We start from the raw sequence: 26,693 nt of genomic DNA on the forward strand, positions 1-26,693 counted from the left end.
AAAACTCATCCTCATTTTAGTTGTCACTACTGTCTGGGTTAACCTGTGCAACTTCATTTCAAAGAGAATCTACTGTAATGCATATCAATAGTGGGACAAATTCTGATCTCACTTATAGTAGTGCAAATCAGAATAACTTCATTGCAATCAGTGGGCAACTGTGTCCTGTGTCAATTTTACTTTAGTTGTTCTATAAGTTCCAATGAATTTATTCTGGATTTGCACTCTGGGAGGGAGAAAGGATGTCTGAGAAGATAATCTAGGTTTCTATTTATGAACAGGAGATAAGAATTTGCCTTGTCTTACAAGCATATGTCAATATAGGTATCAATATATGTGTGTATATATATTTATATGTATCAAGTAAATATACACACATGTGTACATACAATATATTTATAAGCACATAAAAATACATACTCTTGAAAATAAGAGAGAAAATATAAATATATTTGTATATACAGTTCTCTAATTAGAGTACCCACACAGGTTACCATGTACATAGCAAGTGTCATCTGTTCTATTATACTGGTGGTATTTAACATGTATCTTACTCCTTAGTACTTGAAAAAAAAAATCCTAAATTTACAGTAGATTCTTTTTCTTGGTCACAATCCAGGTTGCTTTGCTACAGACATCAAGCACATAACTAGAAAGATCTCATGCCAAAACAAAAATGAAGGCCACAGTGCTTTAAGAAAAAGATACAAACATACCACTAAAACAAAACCACATACCACAAGGGTCGAAAATGATCCACTAAGGGTTGGGTATACAAAATTTCAAATCATAGAAAGGGACAATATCATGTGCACAATGACACACACAAAAAAATCATATTGCAAAAGGAGAAGAATGAGGAGGTCAGCATCCATCAATTTGTTTCAAGTCTCTCCTACCCAAGGAATTTGGTCCCAGGAGGCCCCAGCTGAAGGATTCGGCTGACCAAGCTTTCTCCCTCATTAAGTGGGGGAGGAGCCGTAGGCAGATGAAGTTTACTGAGTACATCCAAAGCAGCAGTGAAAGAAAGAACATAAATAAACTTTATGTATTTTTTTTTGCCAGAATGCCAGTGCCACTGTCTGATCCACAGAGTGGAATTAGGCTCTACACTGAATAAGGTTCCATCCTAGAGATGCCAATTTGGTGAGCAAAATCAGCAAAATGTGTTTAATTAGTTTAGGATCTCTTCTTGCTCCAAGAAAACAATGGGAATTTTTGCAGTGAACTCAATGGGAACAGGATTTGTATCTTGCAATGCATCTCTGCAGTCAGTACAGTCATTTCCTGATCTCGCTGTCAGTACAACATATACAAAAATGCTTTCAGGGAAAGCTCTGAGAAAGAATAACACCCTGCTGTACCCCAATCTTTCAGATGAGACGTTCTCGTTAGACAGAAAAACCATTAAAAAGAAAGTAGGAGAGATAGTCAAGGTTGTTTTATGTGTGGGAAGACTAAATGTGACAGCACAATATTTCTTCTGCTCTTTAGATTTTGTTCTGCTTCTTTTTAAAAAATGACCAAAGAGTGAAACAAGTAAGGGGTACAAAGCATCTCATTAGCACACTTGTTTATTTGTGATATTAACAGGTATCCTAGCTGTGAAAAGAAATGGCTGGCTTGGTCTTCATATTAAATTCTCAGGTGCTCCAGAACTGCTTTTGCTTTCTTATCAGATTAGAGCAGCAATGAAGTGGTCAAAACATGCCTTGAGTCTGTTCTTCATTCACACTACATATAAAAGCAGTGGGCAGTTAAAAACTACTAATCAACTTTTTTTCTCTGCTTAATCTCAATATTTCAGAAAAATCATTAACAATGATAGTGGCTCTGATAGCTGCCTATTACAACAGCATTTTAAAGCAACTGATTTATTTTGATGACTTTAAACCATTGCAGTTTATAGGGTCACTTTTTTCAATTTCTGAATGAGGTTGTTTTTTACTGTAATAGTAGGGGTTCTGTTCCTTCGTCATCCACTCTTGGATGCCACAGCTGATATGGAGAATATTTAGTAAGACAAATTAAAAAAAAATATGGGTAATTACTGCTTTCAGCTGAAAATTGCTAAAACAAGTTCTGCAGCTGACACAAATCTGATCTTTCTATGGTTTTTGCAGCATAGGACAAAATAAATGACCTGGAATTCTGTGGTTGTCCTATTACTTAATTTAGCAATTTCAAACCTAGAAAAATCAAAGGTACTGTGCTTCCCTGATAGCCCAAACTTCTGATAACACAACACAAGCTTCTCAGATATGCAGCTGTAACCTGTGTTGTATTTGAAGCAGGCTTCACATCAGTGCTGTGCTATTCACACCTAATAGGCAGATTATTTAATTATTTGTTAGTTTGAACATATTTAAATATACTATGAACAGCCTTTTCTGGCTGCAAAGGGATTTTCCCACTAAAATATTACAACACTTACTTAGTAATAATTAAGTCCAGGAAAGCATTTCAACTTTAGTGCAAGAGGTTTAAAAAATCAGTTTGCAAAGGAAAAGGCTTAAAAAAAACTCTGTGCATTGAAAACTAACTGAAGACTTGCATTTCACACAAGCAGTCTGTTAGCATATATCAGAATAATCTTTTTCTGTTCAAATCTTGGAAGAGGAATCATTTCAGTGCAACTTGCAAACATGAAAACATACCAAACGTTTTCCTTTAGGCCACATGGCACCCCTTACCCAAGAAACTGGGCCCCAGATGGTCCCACTTCGATGAGACGGCTGGCCAGGCCTTCCCCTTCCACCATGGGAGGCATGGTGGCCAGTCTGTGACGTTTCACCAAGCGGCAGGTCACTCGTGTTGGAGCAGTGCATTTCCGCGGAGGAATAATAATTCTCAGTCCGTTATGTCTGCAGCCCCTCATGGCACCCCCACGAGCATCCACCATGAAACTAACTAGGAAGCTGAAAAATCAGGAAAAATTATTAGATTCAAAAGCATATCAAAATGCCCTGTGATTATGTTTCACATACGTAACAAATACAAATACAGCTCTCTCTCTAGGAACGCATGATTAGAAAAAGCCTTTCTCCCATGTGAAGCGCTAAAGCATGCTACGATCACTTGTTACTTAAACTGACAACTAGCATCTAAGAGTTCTCCACAGAAACAGTCTTACATTACATTGCTGCTGTTGGTAGAAGTACCAGCAGTTACTGATAGATGTGTGTGAGCTTTGGGGCGTTGGAGTGCACACAGCATTCTTGTAAGTACTTTACAAACTAGTATATCTTAAAGTAATTTATTTATTAAAGCAAGTTCTGAACGATTTTCAGATTAAATTCTCCGATTAAAAAAAAATCAAATTTCATTCTAGAGTGTATGGACGCAGCTCTTAGCAAATTACTGAAGCTATCACCGATTTATGTCAAAAACTTCGTTTCTTTAATTTTAATCTCTTATAAGAAAGAACTTTTCCCTTAAAAATAAGATTGCTGATAAATATGTTTTAAGGTAGGAGAAAGCACTACAAAAAAAAAAGTGACTCTTTAACACTAGGTTTAGAGACCTCATTTTTTTTTTCCTTACCCTGTGGCAAGAGATTATTAAAAAAAGTTAGGAAATTACAAATAAATTATGAAAAAATAATGGTGGAGAAGATGTAGAACCAATCAAAATCTTTGATTTATTAAAGAAATAATCCTCCATGCCATTAAAGAATGAATTTCAAACAGGAGTGGGGATGGACTGACAGCATGTCATTATCACTTGAAGACAAATTCGGATTTTGTTGAGCTGACAATGGCTGCCAGGTATTATATAGGAGTTTTACTTATGGATTTTTGTCTTTTTGTGCTACTTTGCACATCAATACTATGTCCCAGTGGAAACCTTATAGCTACAGGCAGTAGCACAAGATAAATTCTTATATCTTTTTCTAAAAAGAGATAAAACCATGTTGTGGAATTTCTTACTGGCTGAACTTCCTGTAGTTCCATATATAACCAAGAGATAGATTTTGAAAGATGTGCTACAAAGATTAGGGAAATTCCTGGGAAAAGTATAGAATTTCTTCAATTTTTTTTACTGGTATATGACTTGGAATCATTCCTGATGCAGAACGGGAATGTCAGGTTGCTGTAAGTGAAAATTAGAGTAGATGAGACAGAACGATATCAGGCCTACTTCTAGACACTAAAATAGAATCACCACAGGGGGAGTCGCAGAAATGCTACTGAAGGACCTGCAATAGAGAAAAGCCCTTATAGTGTGAGTTACAAATACAGGTATTTTTCCCACTGTCCCCTTGACCATTCTGTGCAACAAACATTGCATCCGTTCAATATCCACACAGCTACAAGTAATTTCACATGCTGTAAAAACACAACACTCAACACACACCGTGCAAGTCAGAAAAATGGATGATGGGAAGGAGCCACAAGTGCCAGTCAGAAGCACACCATGCACCATGGATGCCAGTCTTTCTCACACATGCAGTCTCCTATTCTACTGCCATTCATATACCTCTAGGTTTTGTTAAGTGTAAAAGTCTGGGTAGTACAACCATTATCTCATTCCTTAGAGGTTGGTGTTTCTGTGGTTTTAACAAGGGGGAAAAGAAAGAAAATGAAAACATTTTATGGCTTTGATTCTCTGGGGATTAATTTAGAAAAAATGGGAGTTTCCTTCACAAAATACATACTTCATACATTTTAAAGCACAGATGAAAGAAGAGCTTAACAGATACTAAATGCTCAATTGTTGCAATAATGCTCTGTAGTTTGCATTGCAATTTTCCTTTAACTGTATGAAGTGGTGTCAAAGTGTTTTGAATTGTTTCAGAGAATCGCTCCAATTCTCTATTATAATGGATGCTTTAATAACACTGAGTTCTCAAAGAAGAGATTCACATTTCGGTGCTAATACTATGAGCAACAGAAATACTACCCCCCTAATTACCAGAAGCTGATGAGTACACTTACTGAATTAAACAAGCATTCACATTTTTGATTGTGTAAGCTGTCAGGAATACAGTCTTTGTGATTCATTTATTAGTCATTATTGACATAATACTCAAGATGGCATACATTAACAGGATCATCTTCCTTTTCTGTCCATCACTGAAAATACCAGTGCTAGTTCATTTCTCTGTCTTATGTCCACCTCAACTTATCTCCCTGTGGCTCAGCAATGCCAAGAACACTGCTGCTAGAACACTTCATTGCTAGAAGAATACATACACACAAAAGAGAAGGGTCCAAAGCTAATAATCTAATAATCTCACTTCTGACCATAGTAATGGCTTCTGTTCCTTATAGTATGATGCTTTTTTTCCTCTGCACCACTCAGACTTACTTAAAGACGAGCAGAGTGCAGGATCAGTAGTGCTTTCTCACAAAGCACATATAACACAATCCAGATAACTACCCTATGTAGTGTATGACCAACATAAAAGCTGGATCAGGAGTAGTCTTTAAATTCAAACATCAGTAAGAGCCTGGTATTTAATTCCCCCCTCCAGTAATAACCCTGTGTTCCCACGCTGCAATACTCATAATACAGACCAACTAAAAATCAAACACGGCATTTCTCTTTAGTACACTCTTGAGATGTAAAGCGATAGCTGTGTGTGTTCAGTCTTTAATTAAAGTTGCAACTATTTATTTCAGTTTAAGTTTACTGAATTTGTCTAGCAGCCAAAGCACATCAGAGCAAGGTCTCTCAGTTATCTGCCATTGAAAGCAACTAGCACTTCAAAGAGTGGAAGAACGGGCGAAGGTCTCTCGAAGTAGGACACAAAGATAATAATGATGATGAGAAAAAAAGTCAGATATTATTTACTATAAAAGCAGCTGTTTCTATCATACAGAATATCTAACATATTTAACAAATAACAAGATAAAATCTAGCAAATGTGGAATGTTCATCACAGTATATAGCAAAAAATATATTTGTACTGTATCTCTGAAACAGACCCCCAGATGAAATGGGAGATTTCTGAAGGGTTCCGTGGCTTCTGGCTATATAGCAAATTCAGGCAAACACAGCCTAGTGTGAAGACAGCAGAGGAGGAACGGTGCCAATTATCATACAAAAAATATGCAACAGCTAGTACACAAAAAGCAGCTATTCACCACTGTGAAATTTGAGGCAAACTGATTTTGAGGAACTAGGAAGAGATAGCATTAACACAGTAACAGCCAGAAAGCAAGCAAAGGGGAAAAAGTTCCCAGTTCAACAAGCCACATCTTAACAGTCTGAAAAGACAGCATACAGCTGTAGGATTTCTAGAGCTGGCAAGAATGTGGAATTATATTCTTTTTTGCCTTTCCACCCTGTTTCTTAAGTTTTTGCTGAACTCATTTTTTTTACCCATTTATTTAGTCCAATTTATTTTAACCTTTTAAATTAGCACAATCCACATTGGTTTGGATATTTATATGCAGTAGAGTTAAGAAAATAATTTATAACAAAGTATTTTCTGAATCATAGCAGCATCCTTTTCCATTTACTTGCTCTATAGAAAGGCATCAGGACTGTGATGTTACTGTTCCAGGACTAGAAAGTCTTTGTTTTGAGGGACTGTGTGTATCAATATCAAAGATATTCATACAAAACTGTGGATGATATTAATAAAACACACTTTCTGAAACACATGTGAGAGTGGAAAAAAAATATATGACTAATATAAAGAAAAATTAATATTCAGATTAATTATTTGCTCCTTCCTCACTATTTCTTCTCTCCCTAATGTTTCTTCTACCAGAAGTAAAGTGGCAAGACAAAGGTAGGAAGAGATTCTTACTCAAAAGAAGAAACAAAACCAGCAGGAACACTAGCAGATATTAAGCCACCACTGGAATTAGTGGTACTTTATCATGGCAAATTTCTAAGGTCAAAAAGAAAATAATAAATAGTACTGGAGTACGAAAAGCCCTAACACCATATATATACTTCTTCTGGTCATGTGAGCTGGACATTGCAAAAAAAAGTTACTTTGGACTAAACACGAAACTTTACTTCATCGCCCAACTGCAGAAAGAAGAAGTACAAGCATCTGTGTACAGAAAATGAAGATCAGAGGGGTGCTTAAAATGAAACACAAATGGTTGTGAAGAGCCCAGAAGAAAAATACAAGAAAGAAAAAATGTTAATAGGATTAAAGGGCATCAGAAAGCTCTTACAGACTTTCACCAGAAAAGGAGAGGAAAATGGCATTCTGAGAAAAATTAGGCAGATGTATGCTTTTATGATAATCTACTGTAGTTTTAAAAGTTAGAAGAAGGTAAGATAAAAGAGAAGATAAGAAACAATAATAACAACAACTTACAGGAACTCCACAGAAATACAATAGCTACAATTTTCAGAAGGGCTTAAAATGGCACAGTAGAGGAAGGAAAACATTAGCAGGGATTAATACAGTTAAGGAGAAATGAGGTAAAACTGAGCAGATGGAAAACAATATAAATAGCAAAAAACATTTGGGCAGTTGAAAATGTTCCTGTGAGTCATTTAAAAGGCAGCCAAAATCAATGAACTGATTGATCAAGCCATAGAACAAATTGTCATGTAACCTTCATCAGAAAAAGTCTACTTTAGAGCACATTTTAGATGTCTTTCCATTGATAGCTAGATACTGCGGAGGCATCCTTCTTAAGCATTAACTTTGAATTATCTTGACAACTCATTGCAAAAAATGGATTTTAACTAAGTGATAATTCAAAATCAAAGCCAATTAAGGGTTAAAGTGGAAGAAGTTAAAATCTGTGTGTCAGAACAAGGCAAAAACGACACGAGCTTTGTCACTACTTGAAGTCAAGACAGACTTACTCAAAGTTTTCATTTCTGACAGCTTTAAAGGTTGAGATAGAAATGATGCGCGATACAAACATCATATTTACGCAGTCTTGCACATGGGACTGATACTGAGCTTTCCTGTGACTTAGCAAGGTGGAAGTGAAAATATTAGGGCTTTATATAGCCAAATCAATGAAACAAATTACCTTTGGGGAAAATATTGCCTTCTCTCTTTTAAAGAGAATGAAGGAAAAATCAGGATTTGAAAAATAATAACAAAAGCAATTCTCTTCTAGAAATAATTTATAGACTGCAAGTGATGCTACACATCTTCTGGTTAGCAGTTAATCAAGCATTACCCATTCACCTCTAATTTAGCTATACCTACTAATAAATAGTACAGACCAGTTAATTTCCTTTAATTCTAAAGCAACTAAACCTGGCAAATACACTTGGCATATGTCAAGCAATGTCATACTGCTAGTTATGGACATATGGAAAAGCCCCCTATATCTTTCAAGCCTTCTATAACAAAGCAAACATCAGTGAGTTTTCTGATGGCTCCACTTGAACAAAACACAATCTATGCATTGGATTTATCCACCTCATACTGACAAAAATTACTGTGATTTCCAGTAATGCGTAAATTTTTGTATTTCACATCCCATCCTGTGTCATTATTCCCTCTCCCATTTTTATTCATATGGAATTAGCGCAATCTTATTTTGTATCTATGCTCATTTAAGGGATAGAGGATTACAAACAAAAGATGGATATGTCAACACTAGGGTGAGAGAAGACAGATACTGTGTGGTTTTTAAAGAACCACTTATGTAAACAGCTTTGCAGAAGAGTCACGCTTCTAGGTAGCTGTAAATGCAAGCGTGTTGGCGGCACTCAACACACTTTTCACTCTGCAGAATCATTTGAAGAGCCATGCAAATCTAGCAATATGAAGTATCTTTCTAGGATAGGCAGCAGTTCTAATACACACAAAATCAGTATAGGCAAACTCAATATACCATTTTCATATGCTCAGTTCAGATATGATTATCCTTTAAACTAACTAAGCAGGCATACATGCTCTCATCAGGTAGCAAGATACAGTCAAAAAGCTACAACTGGAGCACATCCACTGTAGGCACATTTGAGAACTTTCACGTGTATGTTATCTTAATTTTATCAAAGACAGTGGGAAACAAGGAGATAGCAGCATTCAGTGTAAGTCGCAGTGAGAAGCAGAAACAGACATCAGGGTGCTTCAGCCATTGTAAAGTGTTCAGCTGGAGAAGAAAACCCATAGAACTGAAACTAAGAGAAAAGGCCTCACTCCAGCTCTCACTGAAGTCAACAGCAAGTTAATCGACTACCTCAGTGTGCTTTTGATCAGGCTGCAGCTATGCCATGTGTAAACAAGGCAAAATACACATTTGAGGAGGACAAAAAACATGATTCTACACAAGAATCCACTAGAAGTAATAACTCTTTGCTGCATTTGTCAGCTCTGGAGAGATTGAATGACATCACCTAAAAACATGGTTCTGTAGTTTGGGATTTTATTTAGCCACTTAATTTCGCATAGCTGAATATTTTTGAAATCTTATGCTTTTTCCATGATTATGTTAAAGGAGATGAAATTTTCTGTCAGTGAACAACTTGTTTGCTAAGTGAACATAATGGGAAATTACCGCTTCAGGTCTCCGTGCAGGAAGTGATGTGTCAGTGATAAAATCACTGCTTAACACAGAAAATGCACTTGGTATGAACAATTAAAAATATGGAATCCAATTTCATTTCTTTCAAATACAGCACTGCTATTCTACTGGTTCCAACAGGGTGGCATAATTTGGAAGATATGGCATAGGAAGTGGTTCTGCGACATTCTTTATAGAGTGAAGAGAAAAAGCAAAAGCCAACTTTGTGAAATGAAATTTGATACTAAACCTATTTACAGTTTGTCTTGCATTTTTTGTGGGTTTTTTTTTTCCCTTTCTTTTAATAATATTCATCCAGATCATTGATAAAGAAAACTTACTGTTAATTAAATCAAGGGTTAAAACAAATTAGAAATGCATAGGAAGTTTGACAAGGCTGTTTGCAGACCTGTAATGTGCCCAGCATTTTCTCATAAAGGATATAACAGCAGATGGGAGAAAGTAGATGCTCAGTCACAAGAGAAATAGGTCCATGTGTAACTGTTATAGACAGAGAGGGTTTTTTTTTCCTCGTGTCTAATGTGCACTATCAAAACACTAAAGCAGCCTGAAGTGAGGTAAGAGAGAAGGATAAATATGGCAGATGAGAGGTGCAACATGTTAAAGAAAGAAATTATACAGAAGTTCACCTGCTGTTGTCATGATCAAGACATGGAGAAGAGCATCTGCAACAGAATAGATGATTTAACATCAAAAAAGTAAAGAAAAGAAAAAGTAAATGAGTTAAATAAAATACTGAAATACTGGAAAAAATGAAACAGATTTCTAAATTAAACACATGAATATATATACTGCATGCATATTCATTACAGGTGAGAAAGTAGAAGGAGGTATGAAAAGTAAGGCTACATAAACATCCTTGGTTACAAATGATTACTACTACAACAGTAGTAAAGCTAAAATGCTCTGCTTTCTCTATATACATTCTCAAACTGGAAGTCAGATACATAAAATGTAAAGTTAGAATCTGAGTAAATCTTTCAGAAACAGACTATAATTGGTGTCTGTAAACACATTTAAATTTGGACCACGATATATTAAAAGTATGTGTCTAGACTGTTTCCAGGCAGTGTTTCTAATAACACAGGCAATCATGATTTTCTATTCTTTTAATTCCCTACGTATGTAATCTGTTGTTCCTTTTCAACATGTTTATTGTCCTCCTTTTGTTCTCCACTACAGGATGACAAATTTTAAACTTTCACTTTGACCGGTTTAGACTCTTAGTAATGTGTTATAAGGTCAGTTAGTATTCTGATGTTGCTTGTTATCATCTGTATCTCTATTGTATTTTCTTCCATTGACAGAGATTTTCTGTTAATGAAATAAACCCCATTTTACTTTATTGTGACTTCCTGAATAAGGCTAGAATACAATTTGAAATCATTTAGGTTTTCAGATTTTAGAAATGACTATCAGCTGGTAGCTGCCAGGTCCTGTTTCCATAACTATTTCTGGGAAATGAATGTCACACTGGGGAAACAATATTATGGATTCAAAATACAACACTCAAAATATATTTTGTTTACCTTGTTAGTAAGGATCCAGTCTCCTTTTTTGCAGACAGACAGCTAAGAATGATAATTCACATTATTTGTCACAGTACCAGCTACCAACTCCCTTGTCTTTCTCCCTTTTTCATTGATGGAAGAAAAAACTTCCAGAAAGGTAAATTTAATAATAGCCCAGCTATTTAATTTTGTCAGATATAAATACTGATACACTTGAAACACCTATTAGTCAAATACGTTAACAACTCCTTCATCAAATTAAGAAAATAAAAACAGTATTTTTCATTAAATAGGCGTTTTATTGCAAGCAAATTAAGAGCTGGAAAACATTTAGTGCTACTGTGTATCTTGCTCCAGGACATGGAAGCAAGCTAATATCAGCGCAACATCAACACAAAGCTCCTCACTCCCACTGCCACATTTCTGACAGCATGACAGATCTGCCTTTCTTCTTATCTACAGTATCTTTATGTATTAGCCAGGAAAATTCTTAGAATCTAATCTACAGAACTAAACTGGGAGATGTTCACTGTATCACCAGAACTGAAGAATGAAAACAACTTAATTTTGCACGTTACATATACCTGAAAAATCTTACACTCAGTCTTATCTTTACCATTTACACTTAGCTACTGTGTGTGATAGAGACCTAAGAATACCATACTGACTGACAAGAAATATCTAAATGCTGCAAGTGAAAAGAAACCATTCAGTTCAGCATTTTTTTTGCCTTCCAAATTAATGAAAATATTATGTGCTCTTGCGCAGTAGAATACTGTGAGGTATCAGATTAAAACTGTGAAGCATATTTGCATTTATGTAGGTGTTAGTTCTGTCTCCCATAATGCTTCAGCAGGAAATTATGCATAACACTCCTTTCATTACCAGCGGAGTGATAAAATGCCACCTTATTGAACATTCAGCATCCAATCTTCCTGGTACGAAGACAAATCCTTACCTTTGCTGAATTTGTAAAATCAGATAGTTTTATCAGAAGTAAATCTGATTTGCTAAAAGGAAGTTTAAATGCAGAAATTTGTACATTTTCCTTAATCTAACACATTAAACTATTCAGAAGTGGTTAACTGTGTAAAAATGACTAGGAAATGTTTATGTTGAGACAGTGGGCACCAAGAGTGTTTTACATTTAATAAGAGAATTGTTTTATTGTTTTTGAAATGGCTGCCAAAGACTCTGACCAAGGATTTTGTCTTTCATGTCATACTGATGAACTCATCAGCATACTGAAACAACAGTTACATTTAAGTTTTAAATGGATAGTTGAAACTTTTTCCCCTTCAGAAATATCAGACCTAGGAGAAGCTTTGGTTAGTTATGCAAAAATTGAAACATACACCTGTGAACTTTCATACCCAGAGAATAGTTCTAAGTCTTTTTGATTGGATACATTACACTGTGATCCACAGAAACACTTCCCTACAATAGGAGGTTGGTAAGAACTCAGCAATTTGGAGTTAACCACTGAAGTAGTGCAAGGAGAGAATATCAATTTTCTGTCAGATTGCAGAGAACACAAGACAAAGATAATCTGTGCCAAATAAAGCTTTGTCCAATACTTTGCTGATGTGTTAGTTCATCAAAAATGTGGTCTACATCCAATACATTTCCAGTGTCTTGAGCAAAAGCAAGGGCATACTCTTGCTTAAACCTATTAGCAATGTTTATATAGTGTTTCTTTTCTGGCATGCACTACTTCAGTGCTTGTACCCAAAACATAAGCAATACTGCTTGTTCCTAATAACCTATCAATAATAGTGTGTATCTAAAGAAGTGTGTAGGTGATGGAAGGAATATAGATGACAAATAGATCTGCTTTCTTCCAGTTAAGTGACTGCAACAATCATGCACTCCATTCTTCTACAATAGTTTCACTTTTTAAAAGGGGTCTTACAAGCATAACTCTAGTAGGCAATCTATTTTCGTATAAAAGATGCAATCCAGCAGTTTTTGGTACCTTGAATAAATCTAACATGATAATTTTGATAAATCTAAGTCAGATAAAAATGAAGTGTTGTACAGCCTTTTCCAAAGGCTGAGTAATTGTTAATATAGATTTCTTTATTACAGTATTTAGAAAATATATGAAAAAAACATAATTTGTGTGGTGCTGAACTTCACTGTTGCATACAAAAATGCAGAGAGTTGTTGCTCTTCAAATCAGATATTCTTACCCTAAGAGCCCTAAAATGATCTAAACTGCTAACATTTTTTTTGATCATGAAATAAATTTTACTCATCTCGAAAGAGTTCATCCTCTGCAATCACTAGAAAGACCTACCTTGCTGTAACTGAAAAGAAATACATCCTTTGGAAAAAGGCTGTAAACCATTTAGAGTTAGAATAAACACAAAACCAATTTTAAAGCTTATATCTCAGCATTGATAATAACATGTATACTGTACAAGCTAAGCATAGTCACTTCATGTGTTAGTTATAGAGCTCAAAAAGCATATCCAAACAACACTGGCTACATCCAAATATCCTACTACCAGCTAACAAACTCCTCATATATGCCATAGATCAGTCAATTTGCACTCTCAGTTATGACAACATTGTTCCTCTTCTAGCCCAGAACTGCCTGCTATTCCAGATGGAACTCTAGTATTATCTTTGAAAGATATGGACTGCAAACTAATTTGATATTAATGCAAACTAATTTGAGATTAACAAAAAATCTTTCATTTTGTGATGTCCAGCCATTCTGCATACTACATAGCTCCACAGAAATATTTTTGTATTGCATGTTGGTTACTAACTCATCTGCACATCTCATCAAATTTCTTGGCACAAGTATCAAACTCAGTGTAAAGAATAAAATTACTCCAAACACAGTAAGCAAGAGAACTTAAATGCATGCACAGATTTTGAGGCCAACCATGATAAGCATAAACAGTTGTGAAAACATTTGTATACAGTGGCCAAATATGCGTAAACCATGTAATGTTTATTGTGCTTGTCTATTACACACTTTGTGTACTTTAAAGTCCTCTATGTTTTTGTTGTTGTTGTTTTGTTTTTAATTAATTATTCTGACAAGCACTAGAGTTTGTGTTTACATATTTTATTAGCACAGAAAGTATTTTGCCACCAAGACTGATGAGCCCTGTGGCTTCAGTTATTACTAACTCTAAAAATGACTTTTTCCCATAAAACTCACACAGATGCACATGTGTATGTGATAATTGTCGTATTCCTCTGGAACTTGACAGAAACCTAACCTGCAGATTTCAGTGATTTCAGTGGGTAGGTAGTCTTGGTATTCAGAGTTGCCAGAACTTAAGTGATTGTAACAATTTATTGACTTCCCTAGGAGAGGATGAATTAAAAACAAACAAACAAACAAAAAACAAACAAACAAACAAAAACCTCTTAGTTAAGAATCTGTTAAAACTACTGCCATTGCAGGTATTCTGTTTCTTTTTCCCTTTCTTTCTTTCTCTCTCTTTTTTTTTTTTTTTTTTTTTTTAATTTTAAGACAGTACTAATTGATACACTTACCCTGAATGAATGGGGCTGGAAGAAAGAGCCACATTATCCAAGTTTTCAGGCCCCCAGCTTAAGCGATATGAATTCCTTTCTGCTTCTTTGGCCAGAGTAGTTACCTTGGTAAACCAAAAAAAATGTGTTGTTTGTTGGTTTTTACTACAATAAACACCATTAATCAATGAAACAATAAGAAGATGCATTTTGCATAGTACTACCTGCAGTGCTTGAATTCTTTTCAGAAGTAAACAAACTATAGTAGCAAAATAATATTAGAAACCCCTTACTATAAAATTTTACACTTGCCCAAAGTAATCATTTCTGTTAGTGGTCCCACTGAAATAAACACTGTGATTTATCAAAGTGGCATTTCCTAAATAATTTTTTCTTAACTTAAGGTATGCTTCAGGATTATACATTTGAGGACAGCGGCTTTGAGTTATCAGACCACTCTTGGGCCCAATGGCTATTAGTGTGGTAAAATGGAGAACATTATTGTCTTTGTCCTATATTCATACAGCACAGTCATTTATTTTGGAATAGAGCTTCATATTGCATAGTATAATATGACATTAAGTATCAACTGCAAATAAAGAGGTTTATATTACAAAAGATAAAGCAGCACACACTCTATGTTCTCTGTACAATTTGAACAGTAATTTTTGTGTATTTCCGTATTTGCCCAAACAAAGTGTGAAGTTAAGAGAATGTGCTTACCTGCTGGCTAGGGATTACAACAGTGTCGTCAATCATGGCACTGTCCCTCAGATAGGAGGCATGGCTCAGTGTGTGAGACCTGTCTGAACTGAAGGATCGCAGGCTGGTAGGTTGGTAGGATGCCATAGCAATAGATCAGCAGTACAGATGATGTTGCAAAGGTGTGATGATAGATAAAGTGGGAGAATGAAAAAAAGCGTGCAATTAGCAATATGATGCAGCTTCCAGGGGGAGTATATAGTAGTCATGAGAGGGGAAAAATAGAGCTTTAAGCTAATAGATGCTAACAGCTAATAGAGCTGTTAAGCTGTTTTTCTGACCAAAGGCCACAGAGCATTCTGACTGACTTTTATTCATTTTGAATGCAGAACCTAGAGATTAATCTAGGTGATTTACAGTTGACTTTATATTCACAAATGCTTTATACTTGGCTTTGTGGCATGATTATTTCCTTAATTAAAAGAAATACAAATTCCTTTTAAATAAGGCTCTTTGGAAGAGTTCACTCTCCTGCTACATACTGCAAGAAAAACAGAATGCTAAATCCAAAGAAAATCTGAAATGACACTTTCTAGAGCTTAGTTATGATCTACTCTAACCCCATTAAAATTTTAAATGAGTAAAGCTTGATATTGTCCCCTGGAAGGTACACAAAGCAAGGTGAATTGTGGCCAGCCACAAGCTTCTGCATAAGACAAATTCTTCCTCTGTATGCCAACAGCATCTTTAGAGGCAATCTGAATGTCAGCACTGTTTTCTCATTAAGTACATACAGCTCCACAGAAAACTGGTTGCTGTAGCAATAGGGGATGCAAGGCAGTAAATAAGCTGCTTCCAAGCACTGGTTCAGAATTTAACTGCAGTATTCACTAGCAAAAAGCCAACAAGACAAATAACACACCACAGAAAGAAATACTGAGGTAAATGGAGTTTCTGCTATCAAATACCACTAGCTTGGTGTTCTATATGCATTCACTAGCAGGAGCATCTAACAGTGACTTTTAAGAGTGGATCCATCATCTTTAGATGACGTACGTGCACTTTGTAATATTGTTCTGTACTCTGATGAATGCAGTACATGTAACTAAAGGAAGTAGCCTTTTTTTCATGGCTTATACATCCATGAGTACTACTCATAATGACTAATGCCCTGGATCAGTACAGGAGGCATTTATTAATGGGATAATTAATGGCAGGATAATTAATTTTCATCTGTTAGCAATAACAACGTCTCAATTACATTGTGGACTTGATATTCAAGTACTTAAATGCAGATCATGTAAGAAATCAGGTTTTACCCTCTGGTTCAGACCAATCAGCCTTTTGGAATAATAGCTAACTTCACTCCCCCCCCCACACACCTTCTTTAATCCTTTTTAGAAGAAAATGATAATGCTATTTTTATACAAATACCTAACCCTGAATGATTGACACTATTATGACTGGCAGACACCAATGGCCTACTTAGGATAACAGATGGACTATACAATACTGAAAAACAGATAAGCATTACACAAATATCAACCTTAGAAAAGTCTTGAGAAAAACAAAATTAATCAAGTAATGTCTTCTACATGTCATGTAATGTCTTTCCCCCAGACAAGTAAAAGAAGTAAGACAGGTTAGGCTGATATTTGGAATATTTCTGGGATCGTGCATTTCTGGAATATAATTCTGATTTCATTAAGACAAAAATTATTTTGATTTCAAGTAGTTCACCCTGTCTGCACAAAATCATTCCAGAAAAATACAATGTGAAAGGGACTCTTGACAGAAGGATATTTTAGTTAAACATTTTAGTGTGAACTAGGTAGGCAGAGTACATGCTGCTTACTCATAATAACAGTACTTCAATGAACATTTGTTCTTTGGGTGGAAAATGAGCTCCAGTAGCAGACCCCATTTGCCAACATTTGACTTTTTCCACTTCAACACTTGACACTTTCAGAATTGCTTTGCTGTGCCATGCAATGCTGGAAAGAAGTTCACCAGCCAAACTGTAGGTTCTGCCACTCAGTTAATATAATGTGTAATATTAATTAAAGGAAATATGTACTAGAATTGATAGATCATCTGTATGGTGATTTTGTCCATGTTCTCCTATAAGTGCCTGACATTACTTCTACTACCACTACAAGCAGCCTAGTACATTTCCAGTACGTAGTGCATGTTACCTCCAGTAAACACCCAATACTTCTGAGGCATGGACTTCATCAAAAGAGAAGGTATGCACAAACACGACTGAGGACTGCAATAAATTAATTTTAATTTTCTACTGTTAATTTCTACTGTTTATTTCAAAAGTAGTGTTCAGACAACACTGCCCCTCTTCTGTGCGCCGCACCAGCTGAAGGAAGAACAAAGAGTAGTTTGTTTGAAGTCTGTGATTCTGAGATCTACAAACAAAGACACTGTCTGAAATGTCAGTCCAGTTAAGGAAGTGTAGTGTAATCACACAGAAGCACTCTCCTCAGCCACAGCAAGTGAACTGTGAAACCCAATGACCCCACAAAGCTTTTACCGCATGCCTTGCCTGTGTTTAGGTATGTGCAGGCATGTATCATTCACCTCTCCTAAGCCATGAATGAACCCCAGATGGTATCCAGAAAAGGAAAGCAGTATACTCTAGCCAACTTTCTAGTCTGGATAATTAGAAGACCACACTGCACTACTTGCCCATCCACTTGTTCACCTAGACAGATACCTCCAGTAACCTCTAGTCCAGCTGAGTGTATCTATCGCTGTGACAAGTGTATAGTGTTTCAGAAACCTGGGAAAATAACCTGGTGTCATTGAAAAACAGTATAAATCAGCCTTGGAAATACCTCACTATTACAGACTGAAGAGTTTCCTCATAGATATCATGGACAAAAGGTGGAAGGCATCTACACTGAAAAGGAGTATATTCAAATACTGAATAACTCATATGGCCTTAAATGGTTCTTGCCCTCCATATCCAAAAAGGGAATCCAACTTAGGTAGCCCATTCTATTTTTATTTTTTTTTTATTCTACCACTGTTCTTCCACATAGAAAATGAAAACAGCTAACTTTCACAGCAGCATGATGAGAGGAAAATTTCCAGCTGTTGCGATCTTGTGCAGCTTCCCTGATTCTTACTAGAGGGGAGTTTCTGTGATACAGTAGCGATGTTGTACCGTGACCTTTCCACTGTCCTACTGACAGTACTGTTGTATCTGTATTCACCTATGCATATCATACTCATTTGAGACAACAAACATCTGCAACAGCAACATCATTCATTTGGTTCTCAAGATTAACATTCCAGCACAGAGCAGGCCTTCAAAATGAATGAAGAGAGACAAGTGCCATGAAAGGATAGAAAGACATGTTTTCATGCTATGTAATACCTACCTGGGCATGGTGCTATGTAAGCATATGAAAAAGAATGAAGGGGAGAGAGAAATAAAACAAACAGGGAAGATGGTTACAAAAGAAAATAATATGTTTTTAAATCAAATTGTTAATGCACAAGATTATATGAGTAGAAGCTGCTAGTACTATTTTGCTTTGCTGAATTTCTTTAAAAAACAAAGTCGGTGAAATGCAATGAAAATTACAAGGAAAAAAAAAACAACTACAACAAAACAATTTAAGTAGTGTCTGAAAATTCTTATAACCAGTAACCTGATAGAGACAGAGAATGACACCATGGAGTCAGAAAGATGCACTTCTTTTCATACTTTCTCTATCATTTTGCTTCATTTGAAAATAACCATGCATGATAAATAATGTGAAATCATTTTCATTCAATTCTAAATAGGACACAACAATTACATGCTTGTGAAAATCTACTGAAATCCACTGACAGCTTATTGAAAGTTAAACTGTTCTAAATGGTTGCAGAAACCGGCTTAACATTTGGCTGCACAATCATTTCATACAACCTCCTAAAAAACAAAAACAGCAACAAAAATAAAAACCCACAAAAACGTTTTTACCATTGAAAAAGCATCATAAAAGGTTTTGATTTTTAAGCATTCTGATGCAGTTCATAAACATCATCTGAGACTTGAAAAGCAATAGTCACTTTGTTTTCAGTGGATTCATGGAAGCTGTCTAAATACCAACAAAGGCTGCAAGTTTAAAAGACCTCACTGATGAGGAGTGTATGCATGCTGTGAAGCAAACTGAACTGTTTCCTGACATCTTTTGTTCCAGCAGCAATTCACAGCCTACTGAAGTAAACAGAATGGATCCTACTGACTTCACCGAGCTTCAGAAATGTTGCCAGCGTAACAGTCAAGGCTGGAAAATGTTGGCTACAAATTATTTCTGTTGCCAAGACCTCATTTTTTTAAATTATTTTTTAGTGAACATTGTCAATTCTCACAAAACACTCAAAAGAAAGTCAGCTCATCTAACACTAACACACACTGTTCACCTTCCCACACAATCCCTGACTCATGTAAAGAGAAGATTAAGACGATTTATGAGTCCTTTCCAAGACAAGACTTCTTCCTTTGCCGGGCCACAAAGACAATAAAGCAAGCCACATTTTTTCAAGAACCAAATAAGAGTCAGAAACAAATTATTCACTAGATTCTGAATACAGTATCAGTGCCAGATGTGTTAATTTCTTGACTGGTTAGGAAATTTTCTCCTGACCATGTCTTCCCCTTACAAAGTGTCAACTGATACCTTGACATACTTAGTAAAGAAATGTTAAGTGCATCATCCCTTGTCTCCCTTGAGTTAAAGAAACTGAGGAATGGATTTCAAACACTCATACCAAGAGAAAGGATACGTATCCAGGCAAATACCTGTCAGACCGCCCTCCTTCCAAGCTGTACCTCAGGTAGTTCATACCATCTAAGAACTGGCTGCTTGGTAAAGAGTCATCTCCTAGTTCTTTGAGATCTTCTGGCCTAAGGTACTCTCCTCCATCTCCTGTCATTGTATCATCACCTTTAAATCAAACACAGAAGGGACAGAGGTAAGCATTTAATTTTGTTTACACATTGGAATCTAACAGCTGGATGGCACAATTAAAACAAAGGCGTTTTCCAGTCAAGAAACACTGCAAACCACAAGCAATTAATGTATTTAATGAAGCTGGCACATCAAGCAAGATTAAAAAAAATTCAAAATAAAGTTGAAAAAACAATCACACTTACTCTGCATTTGTTGCACATACTGGCAAGGGGCAAATATATTTGCTATTTTGTAAAGCACAGCCTCTACATCCCTTTTATTCTTTTTTTTAATTATTATTTTTGTACATTAAGCACAAAAATATTTCTAAAACAAGGCAATAACCAGAACCTGGAAGTAAATTTACATGTATGGATTTTATTGATCATTTATCCAAAAATAATTCATAATGAATCTATGCCTAAAATGATAATTGGTTATTGGATATAGCAACTTTTTTGCATGTATCTTGAATTTCAGGCCCAAAATGATTTTCCCCAGGAAATTTTGTCTATGTGAAGTCACTGTTAGCTTTTGCTGGCAGATAAACATTATGTTCTGAACTGACCAACAGCGTGTAGATGTTTATTTTTCACTTCCATTTGCAACATGGTTTCCCTCTGCAGTTTCTTCCTGGAGATGTACTTATTGCAGCCACTTTCACAAGGGTTAGTGTGAGTCTGCCACTGGTTTCATGTGGCCCACAGAACCATACAACACAACCGTAAGCCATCAATACATTCAGGTTTTCTCATTTGCTTAGCTGCATAGGAAAACACTGAGAACCTGAAGTTCTTCTCCAGTTATGTGAAGAGGTCTGTAACTGTCATAATATAGGAGCTATATTCAGAGGCTACACATCTCAGCCAATAATTCACCCTGATACACACAGAATCCCAAAGGATTGTAAGGGTTAGGGAAGAGGTATTAACGCTGTTTCAGAAAGCATTCACTTGGGTATCAGGACTAGAATCATAGAATCATAGAATAGACTACTGCTATTCATAAGATTTAAAGACATAATAAAGCAAAACTGTGGGGGAAAAAAAAAGTTACTGCAGCTATTTCTGGTAGAGGGTCTTTTTTTTTCCCCTGCAAAACATTATTAGCATCACAAACTCTATGAATGGTGCTCTCTTCTAAGGGAAGACATCTCGATATTTATTTTCTTAAAACAAAACAAGCTAGTTTTTCTAGCTTGATGCTTTGGCTGGCAAATAAATCACTTCCATTTTTTTCACCTAAAACCAACTAACATTTGAGGTTTTAGAAATTTTTTTGTTGTGTACACAAATATTACACGTAAAAGTGAGTTTTAAATCTTGTCAATATAACAAGAACAAGCTCTTGAAAATTCCATCTATCCACATTAACAGGGAGAATCTGGACACTTTCATAGAAAACCATAAAGTGCATTTCACAGAATCACAGAATTGTAGGGGCTGGAAGGGACTTCTAGAGATCATTGAGTCCAACCCCCAATTTAATTATTGCATGTTCCCCCTCTTCTAACAGATGATACCTCCTATGTCCTAGTAATGTCACGTTATAAAGCATAGAGCTTAGGGAAAACTTGGAAGATATTAAGGCAATTACATTAACCAAATAAATAATAAATGGAGTTTCAAGTTAGATTTCATATAAACTAGATTCTAATAATCACAGCAGACATTCCATCTATAAGAGAAATGAAGTCTTCATCACTTTGATCACACATCCTCAGGAAAAAAAAAACACATATCTCATCTCTTATTTCAGCTTTGGCCTCTCATCAAAGAGTAATCAGTAATAAGTCTAAGCAACACTAGCTGTTTTGTGTGATGTGAACATCTGCAAACAGTAGTAAAGATGTAGATGAATATCTCAGAATGTCTTCAGAATATTTTATCCATCACTCCCCACTAAGCCCTATGCTTTCATCTTTACTTAAACTTAAGATACACAGTTATCAAGATACACATACACAGATACACATTTAAGTATAAATGGTTGTGCAGCAATATACCTTCTCATACAACTATGGGTACCTGAGTGTCTTCATGGCTTGTCTGCAGGACAATTGCATATACGCAAAGTAGATTAAGTCTATGTAAGTAGCACTCATTCATCTTACCATTAACACTGTTGTCATAAAAATATCTCACACAGCTATACTCCTTAACCTCAGTCAATTCATTCTCCTGTAATTTGTATAAAAACATACAGCTGTTATCTGCTGAGAAAAAATCATATATTCAGCTGACCGTGAATTTCTTTATTTAGCAGTTTTTACTGCCTCTTAGTTTTGTATCAGTACAAGAAATTACCCTGTGTAATCATGCTAGCAGTGCTTCACTCACATTCTCCACTAAATTAATGACAGTCTTACTTACTAAGCAGTTCATGAAACAGAGTACATCGATCTTCCGTGACTTCCAGTGGCAGTCTATGAACTTACAGGTTCAATGAATTACACAGTTAGTAATTTATCTTCTATTTACTTGAAAAAATACCTTCTTTTCCTCAGTGATACCAACAGACTTTTTAGGGGCTTACCTGATGGGAAAACAGTCTACTAAACACCTAATTGCACCATGTCTCAATTAAAGAATTCATGTTCACCCTCAGCCTCATCAATGCCACTGCTCATCTCCCAACTATATCTAAAGATTTTGTCAAAATCTGCTTTTCTGAGTAATGTCATCTTCTCTAGAGCAGATATAGAAGGAAGAAAGAAGGAATTACCAATTGGCTGGACTCTTCTAAAAAAAACACAGGGGTTCTACTGGGAAGAAACACTGGAACAACAGAAAGTCAAACAAAAAGTCTGCTAAACTAGGAAGCTATGTATATTTAATACTTAAACAAAAAGTGGGAAATATTTGAGTTCCTGTACTTGCTGCTGCTATTATTCTTATTTTGCAGAATGCAAATAACTCTCAGTATGTTGGGTAGCTTTTCTGTAACATACAACATGTCATGGCCCAGTGCACTCTCACCAATGATTCAGTTCACCCACTGATCTGTTTTCAGTGGTCAAGCCAACTCATGCATGCTGTAGGTGTTTGCAACATGCAGAATGCTTTCTTCTTAGAAGGGCAAGAAAAAAAGAATCAGGAAGGAGAGAGATCATTTAGAGAATGAACATGGAAAAAAAGGGTAGGATTGGCAGGTATCAGGTTGCACAGAAAAGGGATCACAGAGATAAGTTGTCCATAAAGTTCCAGACTTATTTCTAGGAAAAATAAGAGGAGAAGGAGATTTGGAACAGGAAAACGGTGCTGAACATTTCGGTGAGGTCCTGATCAGCTTCAAAAGTGAAGACAGGAAAAAGGAGAAAAAAACTAGGTACAGAGGTAAAAGAAGAGAGCAAATCTGAGAATCAGAACAGAAAAATTCAATAAACTTTAAGACTTAAATACTATTATGCTTAATTCCAGGAAAACCTAATTCAGAAACCAAAACTGGGCAAGTGAAAGCTATGTTAATGGTTGTTAGCAGCAACCTTTTAGTCTTAAATTTATATTTGCCATGATCAAGCCAACCAAAGGCATAACTACTTCAAGCAGAGAAGATGAGCACCGAGCTTCTAGGGCTCGTGAATGCACATATACCAGAGTGTAGAGCTGTTCATTCTCGCACAGGTTCAGAAAAACTGAAGCCAGTGATTCAGTGTTGTACCTCAGCAAACAAACTGTCTCACAGCAGGAGCTATTATGTCAGCAGCAACATCACGCAGTTGACCTGACCAGAAATCCCAACACAGTTCTGCATCATGATGTGCAATCATGAGGTGGGGAGTTTTCCACTCCACTGTGTTTTGTGCTGGAAATGCACTCCCAAAAAACTCCTTTTGTTTCTCATCAACCCAAAAGACATTGAACCTTAAAGACACAGCTGCCACAGAAGCTGAATTTAAAAAGCAGCAATCACATCACCGTACTGCTGACCTTCATGCCACTTGAGTGGAGCCTCACACAAGTTTTGAGCATCATGAATCATGTAATGCTCTACTAAGAGAAACAGGCTCCATGCCGAGACCACAGATCTGCTCCTTCAGTGACAGTCTGGCTGAACATAGAGAATTTTATTGAATCACCTGAACTGGAAGCTCACACTGATATTCCTGTCCTTACCTTCCCGGTTTTCCTCAGTTCTGAAAAGGGAATGGTTATTTCATACATAAGTAACGGATTAAATTAAAAAACAGTCGGCAAACACTTTGCAATCTTTAAACAAAATTTTTCTTTAAGTGCAAACTAACATTAAAGAGACAACTTTAAAGAGACAGCTTTGGGGCATGCAGCCACATTCAACCCCTAGCTTGGTAAGTCACCATTAGCTGGATTGAAAAAATGCTTGATTAATATTTCTAAAAATGAAGAGATTCCCCTTCCCCCAAATTATGCTACCTACTGTCATCAGGGAACTATACAAATGTTTGATCAAGTAAGCAGTTTTAAATCTACCACACCATTCTAGCTATACAGCTACAGCACCAACCCTTTTTGGGAAGCAGCAACAAAGGTTGCTCCTACAGTGTTCTGCAATTCAAGTGAATTGCAAAAGATAACTTCTGTATAAGAATTCCTTTGGAGTGGTTTCTCACAAAATAAACAAAAAAATATATGTTAAAAAATAAAAGAAAGAGACTTGTGACAGAAACTACCTTAAATAGATGTTTTTAAAGCCACATGCAACTATATGAATTTGCCAAAATTACTGTTTTCTCTGCATCGTGCAGATAAGTCTACAGCTCCTCAGATATGTGCTGCTTCTTAAAAGCAACAGATGGAGATGGGGCAGCTATGGCAAGCATGATTTTTTTTTAATGCAATATTAAGCCCTGATGTAAGCTTCTTAAAAGAAATGCATAACATACTTTCCCTGACACTTGCCTTGGACACCTCCAGTTTCCTAAAGTTTAATGGCTCCCACACTCTTGGAGCTTCCCTGAATTACAAGAGCTAATAGTTATGGTATTTGTAAAGCTGTTATGTTGGATCTAGGTAACAAAGAATAAAAGTACTGTCTTTTTGGAACTGAGACAAGCTATTCCCACCTCTCTAAGCCACAGAAACCTTGGAAGGTCATAGATATTAACTGGCATGATGACAAGCCTGAGGTGTGGTGGGGCTACCATGTAATATACAGTCAACTGGGGACTTGAATGAGTTCCTTGCATGGTTTACAAGAAGAGTAACAAACCAAACCCCATAAAGAATTCTGAGGAGAAAATACTACTAAAAGAACACATTGGAGAAAGTGACAGAGAAGTGATTTAGTTGTGGGGTTTTTTGTTTGTTTTTTTCCACCAGAGTAATGATTTTTTCTCATGAAAGAAGAAAATGCAGCGTACATCAGGTAAGTATTAACTGTGAAATAGTAAAATTTCTCACAACATGAAACACACCAGACACTAAGCAAGGAAAGCTTGCCCTAGTTGTATGGGCATCTGTGACCAAAATTTTACACTTGTTGAAGTGAAAAGACCAAAGGTCTTTTCCTTCTTAAGAGAGACATAAAATACTCGCTCATTTTGCCTTTGTGAAATTCATATGGCAAGTACCTCTCTTATATGTAGCAGTTCTTAAAAGATTTGTAAAATGTTGTATACTGATACCCAAGTCACTTTTCACAGCCAATCTCATTCCAGAAGGAACAGCCAACCTAGATATCCACTATGCACAGAATGGGTAATATTACTCTGCTTGGGAAAATATTTAGCTAATTCAGATTAATGTAAATGTAAAAGCAGCTGGTTTCTGTCAGTGATGAGTAGCAATAACATCCAGTAGCTTTAAAGACATATTTAGATCAGATGGGAAATACCAGTCAAAAATACATTTTCCCTATTTAACATGCTGATTAAGATACACTTCAGATACACTTTTAACATTAAGATACACTTTTAACATGCTGATTAAGATACACTTAAGAATCTATTGCAGGTCTTTCTCTAACTTCAGTCTCTGAAGAAAATAATTCAGTGCTCAACATTGCTCATACAGTAATGATTTAGAACAGAATCTATAAGTAAATACAGTACTGTCCTCCAGTCATGCACATGCATTATTCCTTCTTTGCACAAAAAAATGTGTCTGTACTTTCGGTCACGCCTGCAGATTTCTCTGCTAATTTGGTTAATTCTATTTTCTGTCAATAACATCGAAGCAAATTAAGAATACCAGTTTCTTTAAAACTTGCCAACATTTTTGCTACCTACCCACAAACTCCAATTTTTCATTGCTAAAATGTTGACAAGTGAGCAATCTTTAGCAGATTCTATCCTAACAAAAGCAAGTTTAATTCCTTTGTAATGACAATACCAGATACTAAAAAAAGCTATATTCTGTCTGAAAGATTTCAATGGACAAATCCAAATAAGTCTTTGTTGTGTTTTTTTTTTTCCTTTACAGCTCCTAGCAATAATATCAATAAAGCTACAGGAGAAAAACTGATCACTTTACTATCATACTGAGAATCTTTTGCATTGACAAGATGCAGACAAAAAAAGGCAACCAATTCTCAAATTTGCTGTTTCATTAGCACGTCTGATACATAGAGGCTAAATAAATAAG

At 36.0% G+C, this 26,693-nt stretch overlaps 1 protein-coding gene across 42 annotated transcripts in view; it reads right to left on the bottom strand.

Annotated features, from left to right (window-relative positions):
• Positions 1-26,693, bottom strand: part of ANK2 (ankyrin 2) — a 306,380-nt gene that overhangs the window by 39,268 nt on the left and 240,419 nt on the right. For 15 of the 42 annotated variants that reach the window (XM_042870754.1, XM_042870755.1, XM_042870756.1 and 12 more), the window contains 7 exons: positions 19,983-20,127; positions 18,574-18,585; positions 15,200-15,302; positions 14,498-14,601; positions 10,997-11,038; positions 10,097-10,132; positions 2,694-2,918 (listed from right to left, as the gene is read on the bottom strand). In XM_042870754.1, the coding sequence (XP_042726688.1) occupies positions 2,694-2,918; positions 10,097-10,132; positions 10,997-11,038; positions 14,498-14,601; positions 15,200-15,302; positions 18,574-18,585; positions 19,983-20,127 (667 nt within the window). Of the gene's footprint in view, positions 1-2,693; positions 2,919-4,479; positions 4,503-10,096; positions 10,133-10,996; positions 11,039-14,497; positions 14,602-15,199; positions 15,303-18,573; positions 18,586-19,982; positions 20,128-26,693 lie in introns of those variants that run through there. The other 27 variants (XM_042870772.1, XM_042870775.1, XM_042870770.1 and 24 more) reach the window with 9 other exon arrangements.

This window comes from Lagopus leucura, unplaced genomic scaffold, assembly GCF_019238085.1.
Source record: "Lagopus leucura isolate 7727_CA_CO unplaced genomic scaffold, USGS_WTPT01 Super-Scaffold_100004, whole genome shotgun sequence".
In the NCBI taxonomy this organism is placed as follows: Eukaryota; Metazoa; Chordata; class Aves; order Galliformes; family Phasianidae; genus Lagopus; species Lagopus leucura.